The sequence below is a fragment of the Cervus elaphus genome, chromosome 1 (genome assembly GCF_910594005.1).
Source record: "Cervus elaphus chromosome 1, mCerEla1.1, whole genome shotgun sequence".
NCBI lineage: Eukaryota > Metazoa > Chordata > Mammalia > Artiodactyla > Cervidae > Cervus > Cervus elaphus.
This window is the reverse complement of record NC_057815.1, coordinates 79,402,964-79,423,796: the sequence shown is the minus strand read 5'-3', so window position 1 is coordinate 79,423,796 and position 20,833 is coordinate 79,402,964. Positions and strand designations below refer to the sequence as shown.

Here is a 20,833-nt window from a genome sequence, read left to right as displayed (position 1 = left end):
AATGCTCCAATATTTAACTGGAAGTGGCATTTCAGTGTGCTGGTTGAACACAGGTTTTTGAGTCAGACATAAAACATTTCAAATTTGGGGTCTACATTAACTAGTTAACTAACCTCAGGCAGGTTACGGACTCTCAAAACCTATTCCCTTTTCAACAAAATGAAGATTATAAAAAGGGTTATTTTGAAGCTTAATTGAAATGGTGTTTGTAAAGGCATGAGCATAATATGTGGCACATAGTAAAAGCTCAATAAATGTCACCCGTTGTTGTTACTGCATTATAATGGTTGAGACTAGCATGGTTCAACAGAAATATGAGCCCAAAATGCAAGGCACATATATAATTTTAACTTTTCGAGTAGTCAAAAAAACAAAAGGGAATTAATTTGAATACATTTTACTTAACTCAGTATGCCCACAATATTATCACCGCTACAGGTGATTTCAACATGAGGTATTTTATATCTTTTTCATACCAGAGCTTTGGAATGTAATGTGTATTTCACACAGCCCAATTCAATTTGGATTTACCAAATTTCAAGTACTCTAAAGCCATGTATAGCTAGTGATTACTGCACTGGTTACCACAGATTGAAAGCAAAGACTAAAGCTACACTGCCTGGATTCAAGTCCCCAATCTACCATTAGGTCTGTGTGACCTTAGGCAAATCACTTAGCCTCTCAGAGCCTCAATTTCTTTATCTATAATATGAAGCTAATAATAGTACCCATTTCAGAGGGCTGTAGTAAGATAAAACAAGCTCATATACATCAAGGTACTTGGAACAGAGCCTGGCACATGGTAAAGACAATAGATGTATGAGACATATTTATTATTATTGTCTGTCTCCCTCACAATATTTAAAATTCCTTAAAGGTAATAACTACATCTTTTCTCTGTATCTGCTTCCAGCATCAAGGCGTTTTAAAAAGTACGCTGAACAAATGAATGAATGAATATGCAATCTTAAGATACAAATGCCTTAATAATAATACATGTGTGTAGCACAAAGTCACATGAATTAGTTTGTTTTCTTATCTCAACTCCTCGGGGGTAGGATAGGATCTTTACCCTCATTTCACCAGTGATGGAAAGGAGGTATGAGAAAATCAAGTCATTTTTATGGGTAAGGGACAATAAATAAGTGTAATATAATCAAACATGACAAATATCTGTTCTTCAAAATTGGCCTCAGAATCAGTGATCTTTTCCCAATTTGGGAGGAAAATTCCAATTTCTCCAAAACAGGGCATACTTAGTAAGTCTCCATCATATAGATTGAAATAGACTAAAGCTTAAATCCTTTTTCCCCCCTCTACCCTCCATTCTCTCCCAAGTCCACAGTAAAAGTCTGATGTAACCTAAGATGGATATCTGCTTTAGATGTGCTCTCCAGATATAGCTGACATTCCCACCCTAACTGTGGTTCTAAGTTTTAATAATTTGTACTTTCAAGATGATGACATCACTTCCCAAATTTCATCACCAATTTAAATCTTTAATCTCTGGTCTCACAGCAGACAGGTGGGAAAAGGAATCTGGAGGTCACATACCAGGAAGTGCGTGAGACCCAAAGTACCTAAAGAAGGGTTAAACTACCAGACACAATCCGGCTTTTATGAGACGATCAGACAATAACGCCTGTCTGGTGATATCATTCCTCTAACCTGATTCTCATTGGCTGAACAAGCAGGTCACTTGTCCCTGGAAAGCTCTCTTCCCCCACATCCCAGCTGCCAGCACCCATTTTAAGCTCTTCAGCAAGAGCCCTGATATATTATGACTTCCCCACCGCCCTGCCTCCCCCCACAGCTCTAGAGAACAGAAAGGAATGCACTAAACTGTGTCTTAAAACATTCAGAAGAGAAACAGGATGACGAAGGAATCCCTAAGAAGCAGACAGCCTGTTTGCTGGCAGATGTGCCTTGTGAGGGGAGATAAGGGAACCCTTAGCCTTCTTTCATAAAAATCCAGTGGGTCAGCAGAATCCTTCCTCCTCTTCACAAAGCAACAGCAGCACTGCCTACCAGGCGAGTGACAGAGGAGAGGCAGAGACCCTTCCTTCAGGAAATTCACCCAGACCACTCCCCACCCCGCGCTCTTTGAGAATATTCTCAAAGATAATTGGGGTCTATGTGAAGCCAGCCTCTAAACGAGTGGTGGAAAAAAACAGTCCCTAGTGGCTTTTTTTAAAAAAAGCTTTAAAAAATAAAAAATAAAAACCCTCCCCCACAAATAAGCAGTGGGGAGACTCTCCCTGCAGTTGACAGCTGCAGGGCTGAGGCAAGAGTGAAAATGGACTACCCTGGCCCCAGAGCCACTGCCTTTCTTTTCTCACACACCCCAGCCCCTTCCTGCGCCTCAACAAGCCGTGTACACAGATGCTCAGGCTAGTACCCCCAAGTTCTGGGAACAGCTCTTTCAAACAGTCACGCTGGGCCACACCTGGAACATAAGAATGCACATATCAGGGGTGGGGTCTAATGGGGTCTAATTCATCTTTTGGAGGATGGGCTCAGAAAAAGCCTCTGCAGATCCTGAGAGCAGGGTCAGGACACTTCATTAGGTAACTCTTGGGTTCTGGGCACTTGGGAGAGCAGTCTAGAAGAGGGGGTGGTGGTGGTGGTTTAGTCGCTAAGTTGTGTCCGACTCTTGCGACCCCATGGACTGTAGCCCGCCAGGCTCCTCTGTCCATGGGATTCTCCAGGCAAGAATACTGGAGTGGGTTGCCATTTACTTCTCCATTAGAAGGGGGCAGGCATGGGCAAAGGAAGGGCCCTCTAAAGCACAGGGTAGGGGCACAAGGTTGTCTATGTCTAAGGTGGTATTTGAGTATGAGTGTCTCCAAAGCATTGTGTGGTATTGTGTTTTAATAGTTTGCTGAGGGCACTCATCAGTCAAAAGGTAACTGGAATAGGTCATACTTACATATTTCCCTACTGTGGTGGAATGGAAGAGGTGCCTCTGAAATTTGTGTTCTAACTGCGAAGTCAGAAGAATTCTAACTTTGGACACATGTGGATCCATAAATGGCCAGATTCTACTATGACAGTCCTTGGGGCAAGCACTGTGAGTGGTGATGAAGTGAGTGTCTCCTGATGCTGCTCTTCCTCACCTCCTTCCCATATGTGAGCCTATCCTTGTTTATGAACCTCTTCCCTCCCCCGAGAAGAGTGTAGATTAAAACAAGACAAATGCTCTGTTGTGACACCCACCCCTCAAAATCTGATCCACACCTGTGGAGATGGGGATGCTTCATAGAAGTTAACTCCTAGGGATAAATCATAATAAAGTCAAAGAAAGGACAAAATGCCTACATTTGAAGTTATTCTTTATTCTCCAAAGCACTTTCCTATGCTCTACCATTGGCATTTCATAATAAAAGTAAAAAGTAGTGTATTCTCACTTTACAGCTGAGAAAAGGCTGGCGGAAATCAAATCAGAAACCACCAAATCAGAGTCCATACACTGTTTCACTAGCCTTACACAGTAACACAATAACTGAAAGGTAGTATTATTGCAATGAGCCAACACATTGGAGAAGACTCTAACGGTGGGAAAGACTGAAGGCAAAAGGAGAGGAAGGTGGCAGAGGATGAGATGGTTAGATAGCATCAACGACTCAATGGACACGAATCTGAGCAAACTCCAAGAGATAGTGGAGGACAGAGGAGCCTGGCCTGCTGCAGTCCATGGGGGTCACAAAAGAGTCAGACACAACTTAGGGACTGAACAACAAGTATATTCTCGTCATACAATAGGAAAAAATGGCTCTGTGGGAAGTTAAATGATATCCCTCAAATTACAGAGCTGGTCAGTAGCAAAATCAGGATCAAAAAGATCCAAATGCAAAGATTTATAACATGTACAAGAGAAGAGGTTGGTATCAGGAACACATGGAAAAATACATAAGGGATTCCTATAAATAAGAAAAAGCCAAAAAAGCACAAAAGAAATCCCAACAAAGGATATGAACAGAACAGAATGTGAAATGGCTAATACACATATGAAAAGATGTTAAAAGATGCTCAAACTTACTTGTAATTATGATATCATTTCTTATCCATCATACTTATCTAAATCAAAAAAAGTTTTGATTTGATAACACCAAGTGATGAGAGACTTCGGGGACGTTGGGGGTTTTCATATGTTGCTGATATAACAAAGCTACTTTGAAATCACATGCCAAGCAAGTCCATTTTTCACTTTCTTCCCTTGAGTAACACTAACATGTGTCAAGGAGGTATGCACAAAAATAATTATTGCAGCACTGTTTTTAATAGTAAAAACCTGGAAACATCCTAAGCATCCATCAATTGTGGGTGGCTAAATAAACTATGGAATTACAAATGAGGTCTGATATGGCAAATAAAAAGAATGAAGTAGACCGGTATGTACATGCAATGCACAATGCTGAATTTTTAAAAACTTGCCAAACAAGGCATACTATATCATTTATTTAAAGAAATGTAAAACTATTCAATGGGTTACATATGTATGTAAAAGATTAGAAAAGCAATGACTTGGGGAGACTGGTAGTGGGAATAGTGGTAGGAAGAGTCTTAGACTTAGTTAAATGTATTCCTATTGTCTAATTAGGATTTAATACACAAAAAGGGAGGGAGGGAGGAAGCAAAGACTGACCCAGAGTTTCTGCTTCGAGTGTCTCTCTCCTTGAGTTTGCCTATGTATAAATACCAGGGCACTGTTCCCTTTGCAGCAAACATGAACCAAAGGTATAAGAGAAGATTTTCCACCTAGGATTCATATATGGATTTCAGGAAGTTTGAAATCCCCAAACTATCCACAAGATTTGGGAAGGACATGCACTATTCTATAAAAAGGGACTTGAGCATTGCTCAAAGTTCCCCCAAAGTTTGACTTTCCTAGTGTAAAGGGCACTGCATAAAGAGGAGGGAGTCCCAGGCTTCATTCCTATTAATTGCTATGTGCGCTTGGAAAAGTCATTTTATATCTCAGAGTTTCTGTTTCTCAACTTGTAAATGAGGAAAAGGGGCCAAATCAGAGCCTACAAATTCACAGGCCACAGCCTACACAACTTTTGTTTTTAGGGTGTTGTCCCACACTAGCATGCTAGGAATTTTAAATCAATCGCCAACACTTAAAAACCAGGAGATATGACATAATAAAGATTGCTAGCTTCTTCTGAAACTCTGAAAGGTCTGACTGCACTGGGTTCCCTTTCCACACGGCAGCAACTGGGGGAAGCTGAGGAGCAACTACCCACTGCAGGCAAGACAAGCTCCCTTCAGTACGCCACAGGTACCCTGGATGGCTTCTCATTTATATTACCTTTCTGCTCCCTGTAGACATCTGAAGTTGCCATCCTTAACAGCAGCTCGGAGAGTTTTTTACCTCTAAGGGTTTTTGTATTTGAACACCAAGAATGGTGGCATGTCTTTCCTCAAAGGAATTCAGAATACCTCATGAATACATGTCCATACAAAACACAGAGATGATATAGTTTATTCTAATGTAAACATTCTTTGAAAGCGGGCAAGAGGTAGAAACAAAGGTGGAATATGGTAGGTAAAGGGGGCATCAGAACAGGAAGTGTTTCTTGACAACCAGTCTCTATGCTTTCAGAGGAGTCAGTCCAGTCTAATGCCTATTACCAGCTGGGGACCAAAAGAAAAGTCATGTGTCAGCAGAAATGTCAAAATCACTTAGTATCTTAAACTGGCTCCTAAATATTGAATTCTATATTACAAAGAATCAGAAGAAACTGAGTTGCAAAAGAATATTGGCTGCCTATGTTTGTTTTTTTTTCCCCTATCCCAGTGGCCTTGCATTGGTACCATGCTTTAAAAAATAAAAAAAAAAATCAATCCCACTTTCTATCATTTTCACAAAATTTTTGGGGGGGAGAAACAATGGAAAAGGATTGGGAGGTAGAATATATAAGAAGTCCTCCTAAAGAATCCAACCATAAAGCAAAGTCCTGATGAAAGGAAATTAAACCAAATTTAGTATCACCACTCCATGTCCAAAAATTCTTTTCCATGTTCTTCACATGACTTGATTTTCCAACTCCAAATCTACTCCTATGTTAGGTAACCACCTTTATACAGTTGCTCAGATCCAAAATCATTTTTGGGTCTGAGAAAACCTATCACCAAGTCTTTTCAGACCTAACTCTAAAACACAGGCCAAGTTCAATTACTCTTAACCATTTCTACTAATCCCCGCTTGCTTGAGGTCCAAGAAGCAAAACTGCTCCACTCACCCACCCTACAGTGTCCCTTCTCCATACAGGCAACAGAGTGAAATTTAACGGTTAAAATATAAAAGGGTATATATGACTTCCATTCTTCACACACATGCAGTCAGAGTCTATCATTCAACACAAGTTATACCCTACCAGGGTTCACAGACCCAAAGGGTGGAGAGGAGGACAGTAGGGGTGCCTATAATGGCTTTCCCCTACTTGTCCCCATTTCCTACTGGAAAGAAAACGGAGGCTATTTTCCAAGCAGAATGAAAAGGGTGTATTGCCCCTGCCTCCTCTCTGCTTCTATAAAAATTTCCCACAGTTCAGAATGTAAAACAGAATTTAAAGAGGACAACCAGCAAGACGTGTGAACCTAAAATTAGACATACCAGCTGTGTTTTGGTTAGCTAGTGCATAAGGCACCAGCAGGACACTGAAATATACAGGAGCCTCTTCTCTGAAGACAGGTTTTCCACCAGCCTTTCTACCCACCAGAATAGAGCAGGCAGAAGAAGCAGAAGGAGAGGGGGCTGACCAGTTTCCACCCAAAGAAACTTGGTGTCCGAACTTCTATTTCTGTCAGACTAACTGGTCTGGAATTGAACTCAGAAAAGAACCATAGATGGCTCCATAAGTGTAAGAAGAGTCACTAATCGCTGAGGGATTATTATGTTCCAGGCACTGTGCTAAGATCTTTACATGTATTATTTGGTTTTCACTACAGCCCTAAAAGGAGAAGTAATTATCATGGCCATGTTACAAATGATGAAACCAAGATTCAGAGAGAGGAGGTGAATTCTCCAGCATGACACACGTAACAGGCAGCAGAGCCAGGATTCAAACCCACAGAGGGCAAAGCCAATTAAGGCAGGACAGGTGGGTTCTTCATATTCATTCTCCCATTTCTCCTTAGTAAGACACTCCAGTTTTAGCTGCACACACCATGGCCTGAAGAAAAGACTGTTTCCTAGCACCCCCTCTTGCAACTAGATAATGCCATGGGGCTGAACTCTGACCACTGAAATACAAACAGCAATGTGTGCAACTTCTGAAAGGTTCTCTTAAAATAAAGGGTTCCCTTCCCTTCTTCACGTTCCTGTGCCTGCTGTCCTGGGATTCAGATATATGGCTGGACCTCCAGTAGTCATCTTGGTCCATGACAAGGACTAAACCCTAGGGATGCCATAGCAGAGGTAGAAACTGCCTAGATTCCTAGTAACTTCATGATTCCTCCATACCAGCTTTAGACAGCCTACTTCCTTTTATACGAGAGAAATAAAACATCCGTCGTTTGAGCTGCCGTTATTTTGGACTTTTCCAAATTACTTCACTATTTTACATGCAGTTGAACTTAATGTAAACATTGATGCGGTAAACCCCTATGCAATAGTCTCTTTCCTTGATGCCCTGTGATTATTTGAGATGATTATTCTTCATATCACACATTGACCGAACCTATCATGTACACCTCCTCTCCAGCAGGCACTGTGCTAGGTGCAGGGAACAGAAAGATAAACAACATGCAGCCCTAACCCTAGAAGAATCTATAGCACACACAGGACACAGACGTGTTGGGGAGAAACAATATTAATGTGATACACTGTGCACAGGCTCTCGCTGTGGGAACTGAGGCCGGCCGCCTCACACTTGCGCGGTGTCAGCCCAGTCAGAGTGCACCCAGCAAAGACTCACCTCACACACCGCTTCCTCAAAGCTTTCCTCATCACCTGTCTCCAGCTGAAACGAACTTCTCTTTTCTCTGAGCCCCCATGCGTGCATGCTAAGTTGTTTCAATCATGTCCGACTTTTGCGACCATCTGGACTGTGGTCCCTCAGGCTCCTCTGTCCATGGGATTCTCCAGGCGAGAATACTGAGCCCCCATGACATACTATTTGTACCTCTTTTCTAATATTTACACACAAATAGGCATGTGAAAAAGAATATAAGCTTTCCGATGTCAGGAATCTTTCTTTTCCTCAGTATCTGTCACATAGCTCACCGTAAGTGCTCCAAGATTCACATAAATAAAAATAGCTTAAAAATACCAGTTTTTGACAATAAAGCTAACTGTATGCTACAGTCTGGATATATTTTCTCTAATATTCTATTGAAGTTAAAAGCACATTACTCTATCTGATCAAAAGCTAGCTAAATACATCTGAACTGAGTTTAATTTATAAATACATGTTCAACAGGAACAATTTAGCATAACACAATGTACATCAGAGTCATTGCCCATATGGTTATTTGCCATAAATTATGGACTTAATACAGTGTATTTGGAAGCTTTTGCTTGCTTGGTTTTATTTTTTCAATCTTGATTAATTTCTGACACCTGTAAAGGGCATAGATATTGATTTTTTAATCCTGCTATCATGTTGGCTTGATCCCTACCATCACACACACACACACACACACACACACACACACACACACACACACAGGCAAGATTCTCATCTCTACCCCACATATCTGAACTAAAGTACTTATTTCACCCCTTCTTTGTGCTGCCTCCTCTTCCAAGAGGTCATGAGCATCTGTGCTCCTTCCTGCCGCATGACAGGTTTAGCCTCTGGCTCTGGATAGTAAAACACAAAACAGAAACAAGAGCGTGAAACTGAGCCAGTTATCCCAGACTGAACTGAAACTTCAAGCAGGAAACACACCAACACCAACAGATCTCTAGCTTCTTAACTGTGGGTCAGATGCCTGGGAAGAGAAAAGGTGGATGTTACCAGTGGACAGACAGGGCAACCTCCATGTTGTGGGCTGTGTCAAGAAAAGGTGGTATCACAGGCACAGACTCCTTTATCCCCAGAGTGACTTAAGAATTACATACCTACCACATCAGCAAACTTACCCTGAAAAGTAAGCATCTAATAGCACAATATGTCTATTAATCCATTCTATTCTGATTGAAAGGTTAGGGAAGAGAAAAAGAGGGCACTTCTTGGGAGACAGCAAGGAAAGTCTGGGCCTTTTCTCACAAAAGTCCTCTTGACAGTATGTACCCTTAATTCCATGGTCTTCCTTCTACAAACCAGTAACTCCAGTCTAACCATGAGATGAACAGGTGACAAATCCCAAGAGAAAGACATTCTACAAAATACCTGACCATTCCCAAAGATTTTGATTTTAGGCTGGGGTGAGGCCAATCCCAGGTATTTTCTAAAGAATCCCACTCCACAGGTGAGTCCAAAATGTGGCAACAAGGTAAGAAACACACTGTCTTGTTAACCTACTTCTGACTCCTCTTTTATTCCATAATGACCTTTTTGCTGTCCTTCCAATACCCCAAGGTAACCTTTATCTTTTTTCTTAATTCTTAGATTATAAGTGTCATTTTAATAACAAAGATTGGGGGAAGAGTCATACCCTTAACAAAATCTGATGGCTTGTCCCCTGCACTTCACCCTGCAGAAGCCCTCTAGGCTCTCTCTAATGGAGTTCCATCTACCATGAATGCTGAATCCCTTTACCTTAGTCTTAGCTTTTGTCTTCTTGTATCTTATTCTATACAAATAAATGGTGCTTCCCAGGTGGTGCAGTGGTAAAGAATCCACCTGCCAATGCAGAAGATGCAAGAGACACTGGTTCAACCCCTGGGTCAGGAAGATCCCTGGAGGAGGAAATGGCAACCCACTCCAGTATTCTTGCCTGGAAATGCCATGGACAGAGGAGCCTGGCAGGCTATAGTTCATGAGGTCACAAAGAGTCAGACACAACTTGAGCACGCACACACACACACACATATACAAATAAATAAGACACTGAGTGGATGACTGTGTAGCCGATGCTTCATGGTTTTATTAGAAGATACACCAAATCCATTCAGTCAGGAATAAAACTATAAATAAGGACATTACAGCAGAAATTCAACCTTTTGCCTCCCTACCAGAGCTGTTTCTTAGGAGCTGACTACACAGGCAGAGCCACTGGCCATGAGGAGATGCAGCAGGGACATGCCCCCACCTCCAGCCCCTCCAGAGTCACAGCTGTTCTGAGCATGTGCCTAAATCCTTCCAACCACCCGGCTGCTGCTGCCCCCTCGCTGGGTACCCCCTGCAGTTGTTCCCACTGTCACTTAACCAAACATTCTTCTCTCCTAATATCCATCCATCTTAAAGACACATCCAAGGACAAAGGGAGTGGCTTCAAAACCTTTGCATCCGTCCATAGCAAAGCAATGTTAAAAACTCCACAGATGCTTATAAGTGCTTGCTGGATTCTGTCAATTATTTCTCCCTTTGCCATGTTATAAGACTCCACCTTTTCTTCAGGTGATCTTAGAATGAACTAGACAAGTGCATTTCAAACCACAGGACTTGACCCACTAGTATGCAATGAAATCAATTTATTGGGAGAATCTAGATTTTTTTTTTAGACAGAAAATAAGAGAAACAGAACAGAATATATCATACACAGTAAGGTTAATAGTGTTCCATTTGTGTTAGCTAAATGTGTGTGTGTGTGTATGTGTGTGTGTGTGTGTGTGTGTAAACTAGACCACAATGTAAACTATATTTCCCCTACTGTAAGTTATGTTCAAAATAATTTTTTAAATTGCTGGTCTAGAGTTCTGAATACATGTAATTGCACTTACATTGTTCAACCAAAACAATTCATTAACTATAGCTACGAATGCAAATTCCCATGGCAACATAATTTTCCTATGAAAATATCCATGAACCAGATCAAGCTCCTTTGTCAGACTCCATGACCTATTTTCAGAATCAGAAACCACAGTCACAGTAAGAGAAACCTGTGTATCTGAGATGAGAGGTTCTGAGCCAGATAAGAGGTCATAATATGGGCTGTGTAACTATGTTTCTATAATAAAGCTGGAGCACAGGCTCAATACAAGTTTGGACCCGCAGAATCCTTTGGAGACCAAATCCTCTGGAGCCAAACTGGGAATACAGCGCAGGAGGAAGGCAGGACTTTAAAAGTCATTTCAGTGATGAAGGGTTAAATTTATCCCTTCAAGGTGTTTGCCTTAGTCCTTCTGGCATAGCCTTCAGGTTGTCTCTGCCTGGATCCCCTCAGCTCTACAATCACCTCGGTTTTCTGACCATTCTGGCCTACTCTAAGTTTGCTTTATTCTAGCATTTGGCAACAATTTGATCTTCTACTGCCAATATAAGCCACTCATGTCCAGTCTGGCATTGAGATCTCAAAACATATATTGTTTAAATTCCTCTTAACTCTAAACTTATACATTTAACAAGACTCCTCCTATAATAATAATAACAAAGACAACAGCTAACATTTAAAGAGCACTTACAGTGTGTTAAGCATTGTTAAAGTTTTATCACAAACTAGATTATTTTACTCTCACAAAACACTATTTCTTAACTTTATACCCATTTTAGAAATGTAAAAACACAGCCAAACCATTAGGTAACTTGTCCAGGGTCTAAAAGCCAGTGGCAGAACTAGGATACTTCTGTCCCTCTCTAAACGGACAATGTTGTTTTATTTTTTCTTTATATCACTTACTACATGCTTATGTGCCCATTTTTTCTATTTCCTTCCAATACAATGTACACTCCAGCTGAAGTACACACTTTTTCCATCTTGCTATATTCCCAAGGCTTAGAAAGCACCTGCTCTTGGCTGATGCTCAGCAAATATCTGGTGAAAGAATAAATGCAGCATAACAAAGATTCTCTTCTCTAGCCATTATCATGCCAAAACACTTTTAATATTCTAAGAGACCTACTCTCTTGTCAACAGGTAAATGTACACTGTCCTCAAAATATATGAAACAAAAGGTGAAATGAAACTAATTCATGCTGCAATCAAGCTCTGACCAAGTTCAAATTTTTACTGGATAAAAATGATCAGCCCTTCATCCTAGCTGTCTTACAGAGCAAATGGTATGCCCTTTCTGAGCGGGGAAAATATGACTCTAGTATCTAGAGTTCTTTTAAACAGAGTGTCTAACATTGAATGAAAAATCACGAGAGATGAAAAGAATCATTAAAATATGGCATATAATCAAGAATCAGACCCCAAAAGATAAAGAGAAATGGATCTTTTTTTAAAAGAGCCAAATAGGTGCTCTAGAGTTGAAAAACAATATCATAAATTAAGAATTTAATGTCTGTGTCTCATTTTCTGCCCTGTATATAGAACCATCATACCATCTTTATAGACTCCAGGAGGTTTAAGAGGGAAGGGACATATGTATACCTATGGCTGATTCATGCTGACGTATGGCAGAAACCATCACAATATTGTAAAGTAATTAGCTTCCAATTAAAAGTGATTTTTTTTAAAAAAAGCTAAAAAAAATTAATGAATGACACTCATTGGAGTATTTGAAGCTGAAATAGGTAAGTAAATAAATAAATAGGGAGGTCTATGGAGTGATTTCTAAGACATACTACTAAATGAAAGAAAGCAAAACATAAAAGAGAATTTCTATTGCTCCAGAACCCACAATTCAAGTTTCACCATGAGAAAAACATGAGACAAATCTAACCGAGGGGCGGTCTACCAAATACCTGACTGGCACTCCTCAAAACTATCATGATCAAAAACAAAAACCTACAATATGGCCAGAGGACCCTGGCACTGAAGTCATCAGAGAAAAAACTGGTGAAATTCTAATAAGGTTTAGTAGTACTGTTCCAATGTTATACAAGCAGAGTATAAGAAACAGCTCTATTGATCTGAGTACATTTACTGATCATAAGAAACCAGGATGTGCATTTGATTATAGGCAGAAAGTGATGTTGGGGGGAGGGGACTGCCACTTCAAGAGTATATGAACCAAGAACTTCCAGACGTTCAAGCTGTTTTCAGAAAAGGCAGAGGAACCAGAAATCAAATTGCCAACATCCGTTGGATCATAGAAAAAGCAAGAAAGTTCCAGTAGAACATCTACTTCTGTTTCACTGACTACGCTAAAGCCTTTGACTGTGTGGATCACAACAAACTGTGGAAAATTCTTAAAGAGATGGGAATACCAGACCACCTGACCTGCCTCCTGTGAAACCTGATCGCAGGTCAAGAAGCAACAATTAGAACCAGACAGGAGACAATGGACTGGTTCCAAATCGGGAAAGGAGTATGTCAAGGCTGTATATTATCACCCTCCTTATTTAACTTAAATGCAGAGTACATCATGCAAAAAATGCAAAGCTGGATGAAGCACAAGTTGGAATCAAGACTGCCGGGAGAAGTATCAATAACCTCAGATATGCAGGAGACACCATGCTTATGGCAGAAAGCTAAGAGTAACTAAAAAGCCTCTTGATGAAGGCAAAAGAGAAGTAGAAAATCTGGCTTATAATTCAACATTCAAAAAATGAAGATCATGGCATCTGGTCCCATCACTTCAGGGCAGATAGATGGGGAAACAGTGACGGACTTTATTTTCTTGGGCACCAAAATCACTGCAGATAGTGACTGCAGTGAAGCCTTGCATATTGCAGTCCATGGGATCGCAGAGTCAGACAGAACTGAGCAACGGAACGAAAACAACAAAGTGGTCCTAAACAAGTTGTACACTTAGGTCTTAGCAGAAGCAAACTCAAATCCTCTTTTGAAGAATCCAGCTTCATGCCAAGGCATGGGAAATTCCCCAAAAATAATTTTTTAAAGGCAATGAAAAGTTACTCAAATATAACAAGCACAAAAGGAAATAATGAAACCTGAAAATCACCACCAAAAACAATAGCTAGCAGAGACAGATCTACAAAGTCTTCACATACTGGAAATATCAGTGACAGATTATAAATCAACATGCTTATTGTTCTTAAAGGAATAAAGAGGATAGCAACAGTATGAAAAAAGATAGCAAGAGGATATGATTCATAAATCTATACTAGCATATCTGAAAATTTAAACAAATTGGACCAACTTCTAGGAAAATGTAACTTATCAAAATTGACTCAAAGGAAAATAGACAACCTAGAGAAGCCTATAACCATCAAATAAATTGAATCCATAGTCAAAAATACCATAAAAGAAAAACAAAATAAATTCTTTCTCTCTCTCATTTCAGATGCAAATGGATTCCCTGGTCAGTTTTATCAATCATTCTAGGAAGAAATATTCCAATCTTATACAAACACTTCCAGAGCATTAAAACAGGAAGAAAATATATGAGAAGCAATACATCCTGACTCATACTACGAAGCCAACATAACCTTGATAGCAAAATCTCAAGAGGACATTACAAGAAAGGAAATTTACAAGGCAATTTCTCTCATAAATATAAATGAAAACTCCTACATAAATTATTAATAAGCTAAATTCAAAAACATAAGGACACTTCATCACAACCAAGTTGAATCTACCTCAGAAATGGCAGATTGTTTTAATTGAAAAATATAATAATAATAATGAAGGGATGAAAATATATATATGTACACACCTGTATTTGCAAAAAGAAACACTTGAACAAATGAAAAAACTAATAAAAGCAGTTACCAAAGGTGAAAAAGAGGTTTTTGAGACATATGAACATAATACTGATTTTCAAATTATTAAGTATATCAATTAATGCAATTCATCACATCAGCATAGCAGAAAAGTAAAATCACATGAACATGCGGCAGATGCAGAAAAAACATTTGATAAAATTCAATATCCAAGCGGTACTAAGAAAAACTCTTAAACTTGGACTGGAAGGGAATTTTCTTAATCTGATGCAATATATATGTGGGAAAAAAGTTATATCACACTTGTGAAATGTTATGAATTATCCCTCAATTAAGAACAAGGCAAAAATACCTACTATCAGTTTTATTCAACATTCTATTGGTGGTCCTATCCACAGCATCAGGGCAAGGAGGCAAAAAAAAACAAACAAACAAAAAAAACAAGCATAAGGACTGAAAAGAAACAAATACTGCCCCTCTTGAAAATAATATGATCATGTGTGTAGAATAAATTTACAGATTTATTATTAAAATAGTAAGAGTTTAAATGAAAATCAGTATATAAAAGTTAATCATATTCCTATATACAATTAGGGAAAAATTAAAAATATATTTTACAACACTATAAAACAGTAAGTACCCAGAAATAAACTTCCCAGTAATGTATACGATCTCCAAGAAAAAAATTATAAATATTGTGAGGCAATGCAAAAGACCTAAAAAAAAGGATCAGATGACTTCATTTTGTAATGGCATTAATGCTCCTTGTATCAGTTTATAATTTCAATACAATACAAAAAAAGTCTTGCAGACTTTTTTTTTTTTTTTTAAGGTAGAACTTCATGGTATGATTCTAAGAAATGTAAAAGGCCAAGACTGCTTAAGACACTCTTTTAGAAGAACAAAGTGGACAGGCTTGCTCTACCAGATATTAAGACATGTTACAAACTTATGGTAACTAAGAAAACATGTTGCTCATGCAGGAATATACAAACAGATCAATGGTATAAAACAGAAGTGCCTTCAAAAGAACAGCATGTATATTATCTATGGTGAAACAGATCACCAGCCCAGGTGGGATGCATGAGACAAGTGCTCGGGCCTGGTGCACTGGGAAGACCCAGAGGAATCGGGTGGAGAGGGAGGTGGGAGGGGGGATCGGGATGGGGAATACATGTAACGCCATGGCTGATTCATATCAATGTATGACAAAACCCACTGAAATGTTGTGAAGTAATTAGCCTCCAACTAATAAAAAAAATAAATAAATAAAGTTTGATAGAGCCTGAAAAAAAAAAAAAACCAGAAGTGCCAAGAAACACACTGCACACATATGGGCATTTGATAGATGACCAGTGGCACAGCAGATCAGTACATAAAGGAAAGACTTTTCAATAAATGCGGCTAGAGCAACTGGCCATCTGTACAGGGTGAAAAGTGAAATTGAACCCCGACTTCCACTAGCCAAAAAATCAATACTAAGTGGAACAAGACACATAAAGAACTAATGATAAAGGAAGTTATTGATAAAGTTTACTACCTTAAAATGAAGAACTTCTCTGTTCAAGGCACAATTTTTTTAAAAAATGAAAAGAAAAAGAGAGTAGAAGATATTTGTAATCCATAAACAAAGAAGTCAGTGTTTTATATATATATATATATATACCTGTATCTGTGTGTGTGTATAAATTATTCCTGTAAAATAATGAAAAAAAGACAACCCAAATGAAAAAATGAGCAAAAGACCTGAATGAGTAGCTTGCAAAAGAAAAAACACAAATAACATTCAAAGTAGCTTTAAATTTTAAACCACAAGAAGAAACCATGACATATCCATATGACTGACAAAAATTAAAAATTCTGTAATAACAAGTATTGGTGAAGATACTGAGAAAAAGGAACTCTCTGACACTCTTCATGGGAATGCAAATTGGTACAACTTTGGAAAACAGTTGGCAATATCTGATATTATTGAAGATATGCATAGTGTGTGACCCAACAATCGCACTCCTAGGTTGATATTCCATTTAAATGTATGTAGATGTGCAGCAGGAGATATATACTAGAATGCTTACACCAACACTGTTTACGATAACCAGAAGCTCCAGAATTTGGAAATCAGATATTCATCGTTGACAGAACAGGTAACTTGTGGCATATTTATAAAATGGAATTCTACACAACAATGAATATAAACAAACTACAGTCACCCACTGGATGAATCTCACAATGTTGAAAAAATGAAGCAAATTCCAAAAGAATGCATGATAACAATACAATAGCAATATCAACTGTGTCAGGTTCAAATAAGTTTAGAAATTCATAAACCTGGTAAAAGTATAAAAAGATAGGCAAGGAAATGACCACCACAAAAGTCAGGATAATGGCTACCTATGGGAAAGGGAGATGGTTATAACTGGAAAATTATAAAAGGGGCACTGGGCTTCAATAGTGCTACTAATAATCTATTTCTTCATCTAGGTGGAGGTTACATCAGTATTTGCTTTATAGTTGTTAGACTGTGCATTTGTTTTCATACACTTTGAGTGTGCATTTTACAATTTTTAAAAAAAAGAGGAAAAATCCTAATATAGCGGATTTCGTTATCAAAATATTTGCTATCCCAGTGCCAGCAACTGAAAGGTTGCTTAGAGAAACAAAAGATGTCACAATGACAATAAGCTAATGAACTAATCACTTAATGAACTGATCACTCACTTTCCTGCCTGGTTACCTCCAGATGTCTCTCTCACTAATTGGAAGCATCCACAGTATAAATAACAGGCAAATCACCTTCAAATTCATTCATTCAACAAATATTTATTAATATTTATAATATTTCCATACACTGTTCCAGGGCACCAGCAAGGTTCAAGATAAATAAAGGCCCTGTCCTCCTGCAAAAGATAAAGGACAGGGGACCCGCCACTTCCATCCGAATTTTGCCTCCACCCTCTCATTCTCTTTTCCAAACAAGTACCAAACATGAAGAACTAAAAAGGATCTCAGGAATACACATGAAGTTATCATCAAAACCTAATCTTAGGGAGACTTTTCACTACAGAGGAACTACATATTGGGTTCTTTGGCTAAACTATGGCTTGCCATATTTTCAAGTAGGCAAAATGACTGCCTTATCAAGAACCTTAAAGTCAAGCACTAGTCTCAACAATGGAGATGCTGTGGGAACTGGCTTATATGGAGTCAAAATACCAAGGAATGGCATCCAAAGACCAGAGGCTTGTCATTTTCCAGACACTGTACCCTAGACTTTGCGTGTACATTTATTTTTCTCAGGTCAGAGTCCAGAACTTTCATCTGATTCTCAAAGGAGTTCAATCAAAAAGGGGCCATTAAGCACTGCTCCCAACAAGTTGAACAGGCCAGCTTTTTAGGGACGTGGTGAAAGTGAATGTGGCCACAGGCAGACCACCTGAGTTGAAAACCACATGTCCTAACCTCTGGGCCTATGCTCCGAATGACCAATACTTACTCTTAGTTCCTCGAAGGCTTCATCGAGGGTGGAGAGATGGTGGCCATGGTGAGCCCCAATGACTGGGCAGAGCACACAGATGAGCTGCTTGTCTTCCTGGCAATAGGTACTCAAATCGAGCCCATGGTCCGGACACTTCCTCTTGGCCACTCTCTCTGCTTCCATTTCTATTTCGGGGTCAAATTCGCTTTCCGCCTCTGTTTCTCCCTCGGCCTCGGATTCTCCTTCTTCCTGGTTGTCCTCCTCGGCTTCGCTCTCTTGCTCGTCCTCCATTTCTTCCTCACTGTCTTCCTCGCTCTCGTCCTCGCTCTCTTCCTCTGTCTCGCTCGCTTCTTCGGGCTCACTGTCTTCCTCGGACTCGCTCCCTTCCCCCGCCTCGCTTTCTAGGGCCTTCTCATTTTCCACCGGGGCCTCGACTGCCTCCTCCCCGGCCCCATCCCCGCGGGCTCCCGGGGTCCAGGCCTGGGCGGCGCAGTGAACGTACTCGGCCAGGTGGTGTCTGGGGAACTTCTGCCCGTGCGCCTCCGCGTGGTGGCGGCAGTAGCAGAAGCCGCATTCTCTACACACTTCCTCGGCCCCCGGAGCCTCGTCGGGCTCGCACTCATCACACGTGCCGTCGTGCGGCAGCTCCTCGAAGGCCGCACCCCCTCCGGAGGCCATGTGGGGCTCTGCCGCGGCCCGGGCCTCGGGCCTCCCGATCTCGCCGTCTAGCTTCGGCGCGGCCTCCTCCCCAGCCCCGGGGACTGGCCGCGCAGTGTCCCGCAGCCTCGGGGCCGCTGCCGCCTGCTCCCGGTAGCCCGTGTCCGGCGGAAGAGCGCAGGGCCTTCCCGCCGGCTCGGCAGCTCGGCGACCGCTGAGCTTCCTCCCGCGGTTGGGGCACTTCCGGCGCGGCCGCCCCGCGCCTCCGTCGGCCCCCGCGCCGTGCCGCCTGCTCGTCCTCCCGCTGCCCCCGGCGAGATCGCGGAGCCGCGAGGCCTTCGCGCTGCCCCGGTTCCACTTTGCCTCCCCTCCTCCCCCCAATCAGGCGGCCTCCTTTCACTTCCTGAGTCACTTAAAGTGGCGATGGTCCTTTCTGCGTTTCCCGCGGGGGCTCAGCATCCCCGGAAGGAGGGGAAGGATGGAAGAGGTGTCCAGTTCACTCCGCTCACTCTGGAGGCGGGAATTGGGCCCCGCCTCCTCCACTCGCTCTCTGAAGTTGTCAACCTGATTTCTCAGGTCACCATGCAGGTGCATTTCAGCCTCCTTCCTTCAAATTTGTTGCTGCCCGTCTCTGCCCCCGCTGCTGCCTGTTCTGCAAGGCGCCAGAATAGAGTGTTGCTTACCAGACTGAACCTGACCCTTTGGGATTTCCAGGGGAAAAGGTTGTGTTTGTTCACTCTAGGCTCAGGGAATCGGAGTCAGGATGAGCAAACAGACATTTTCCATCTAAAGCAATACTATGCTTTGTCTATTTGCAAAGTCTATTTGCATTCTTGCTCTCTTAGGGGCTCCGAAACTCGAGAATGGTAGCCTCTGCGCCTTTTTTCGAGAGTTTGCTTTGGGTTTGGCTGAGATGTCAGTGAAAGTAGGTAGGGAGAGACAATATTTGTCGAGTGAGAGTTCTAGCATGCAGTCATTATCCTGTATGTAAGGAGACCATCTAGATTCAGATTGGTTCCAGGAGGTAGAAAGGGGACTGTTATTTATTAACCAATACTAAAGAGCCAGGAATTGAGCTGGATCTTTTTTGGCTTTTTTAAAAGCCAAGTTTGGAAGAGCCACTGCCCAAGGACCCGCAGATCCTGGTACTACAACGTACTGGTTTTGCAACTATGTCTCCATGGTTAATTGATCATTCTGTTTTCCACTTTTAAGTATATTTTCCACTATTAAGTATATATTAAGTATGTTTTCCACTATTAAGTATACATATTTAAAATATGTGTGTGTGTGTATATATATATATATATGCAAAGTGGAAATAGTAGTAATACCTACTCATAGGCCTATTTTGTGGATAAAATGTAAAGATACCTGCCTTGTAGAGGTATTCACTGTATTTTAACTGTTATTGGCACAAATTATAATTAGTGTACATAATGACCCTTAACACATTTTGGCTGGCTGCTGTTGTAAGCAGCTCCCCACCTCTGCCTCATATATATGTCTCTCAATTCATAGAAGAGCTTTTGATTTGTTTATTTGGAAGTGGAAATGGACATTTTAATCTAGTCCAGGGAGAAACTGAGATATGGTTGAAGAGAAGGAAGGGAAATGGAATGGTGTCTGTTTTTTATTGATTCTCTTAGATACATTTGAGTTAGGGTTTCTAGATGATCTTCACAAAATGTCAGGGGATTGCAAGGGGGGGTGTAAAAATCATTTAAAATAATTTTTAATATCTGTACATATAATGTATGCTTAATTTCTGTGTAGCTTTTGTCAGAGATTTTATTTTGAAAAAAATCTTTTATTAACCTCAAAGCAATTCTATAGAATGTGGGGGGGAGGGGCGGAATCCAAAGTTTCATTTTGTTCCAATTCCATACACATTTCTGGTTTGGTTTTTTTTTTTGCAGTTCATTTTTCCAGAAATTATGCCTTTGTTGTCATTATTTGGCTTCCCAGGTGGCACAGTTTTAAAGAATTTGCCTGCCAATGCAGGAGTGGAAGGTTTGATCCCTGGGTTGTGAAGATCCGCTGGAGAAGTGCATGGCAACCCACTCCAGTTTTC

At 40.7% G+C, this 20,833-nt stretch overlaps 1 protein-coding gene across 2 annotated transcripts in view; it reads right to left on the bottom strand.

The window, feature by feature from the left end:
• The window catches only part of TRIM44 (tripartite motif containing 44), a 106,428-nt gene extending 87,305 nt beyond the window's left edge, over positions 1-19,123 (bottom strand). For both annotated transcript variants that reach the window (XR_006342321.1, XM_043909349.1), the window contains exon 1: positions 18,121-19,123. Coding sequence is in view for 1 of the 2 variants with exons in the window: in XM_043909349.1 (XP_043765284.1) it covers positions 18,121-18,780 (660 nt within the window). In the remaining variant the exon portion in view is untranslated. The remainder of the gene's footprint in view (positions 1-18,120) is intronic.
• Positions 19,124-20,833: the final 1,710 nt, after the last annotated feature.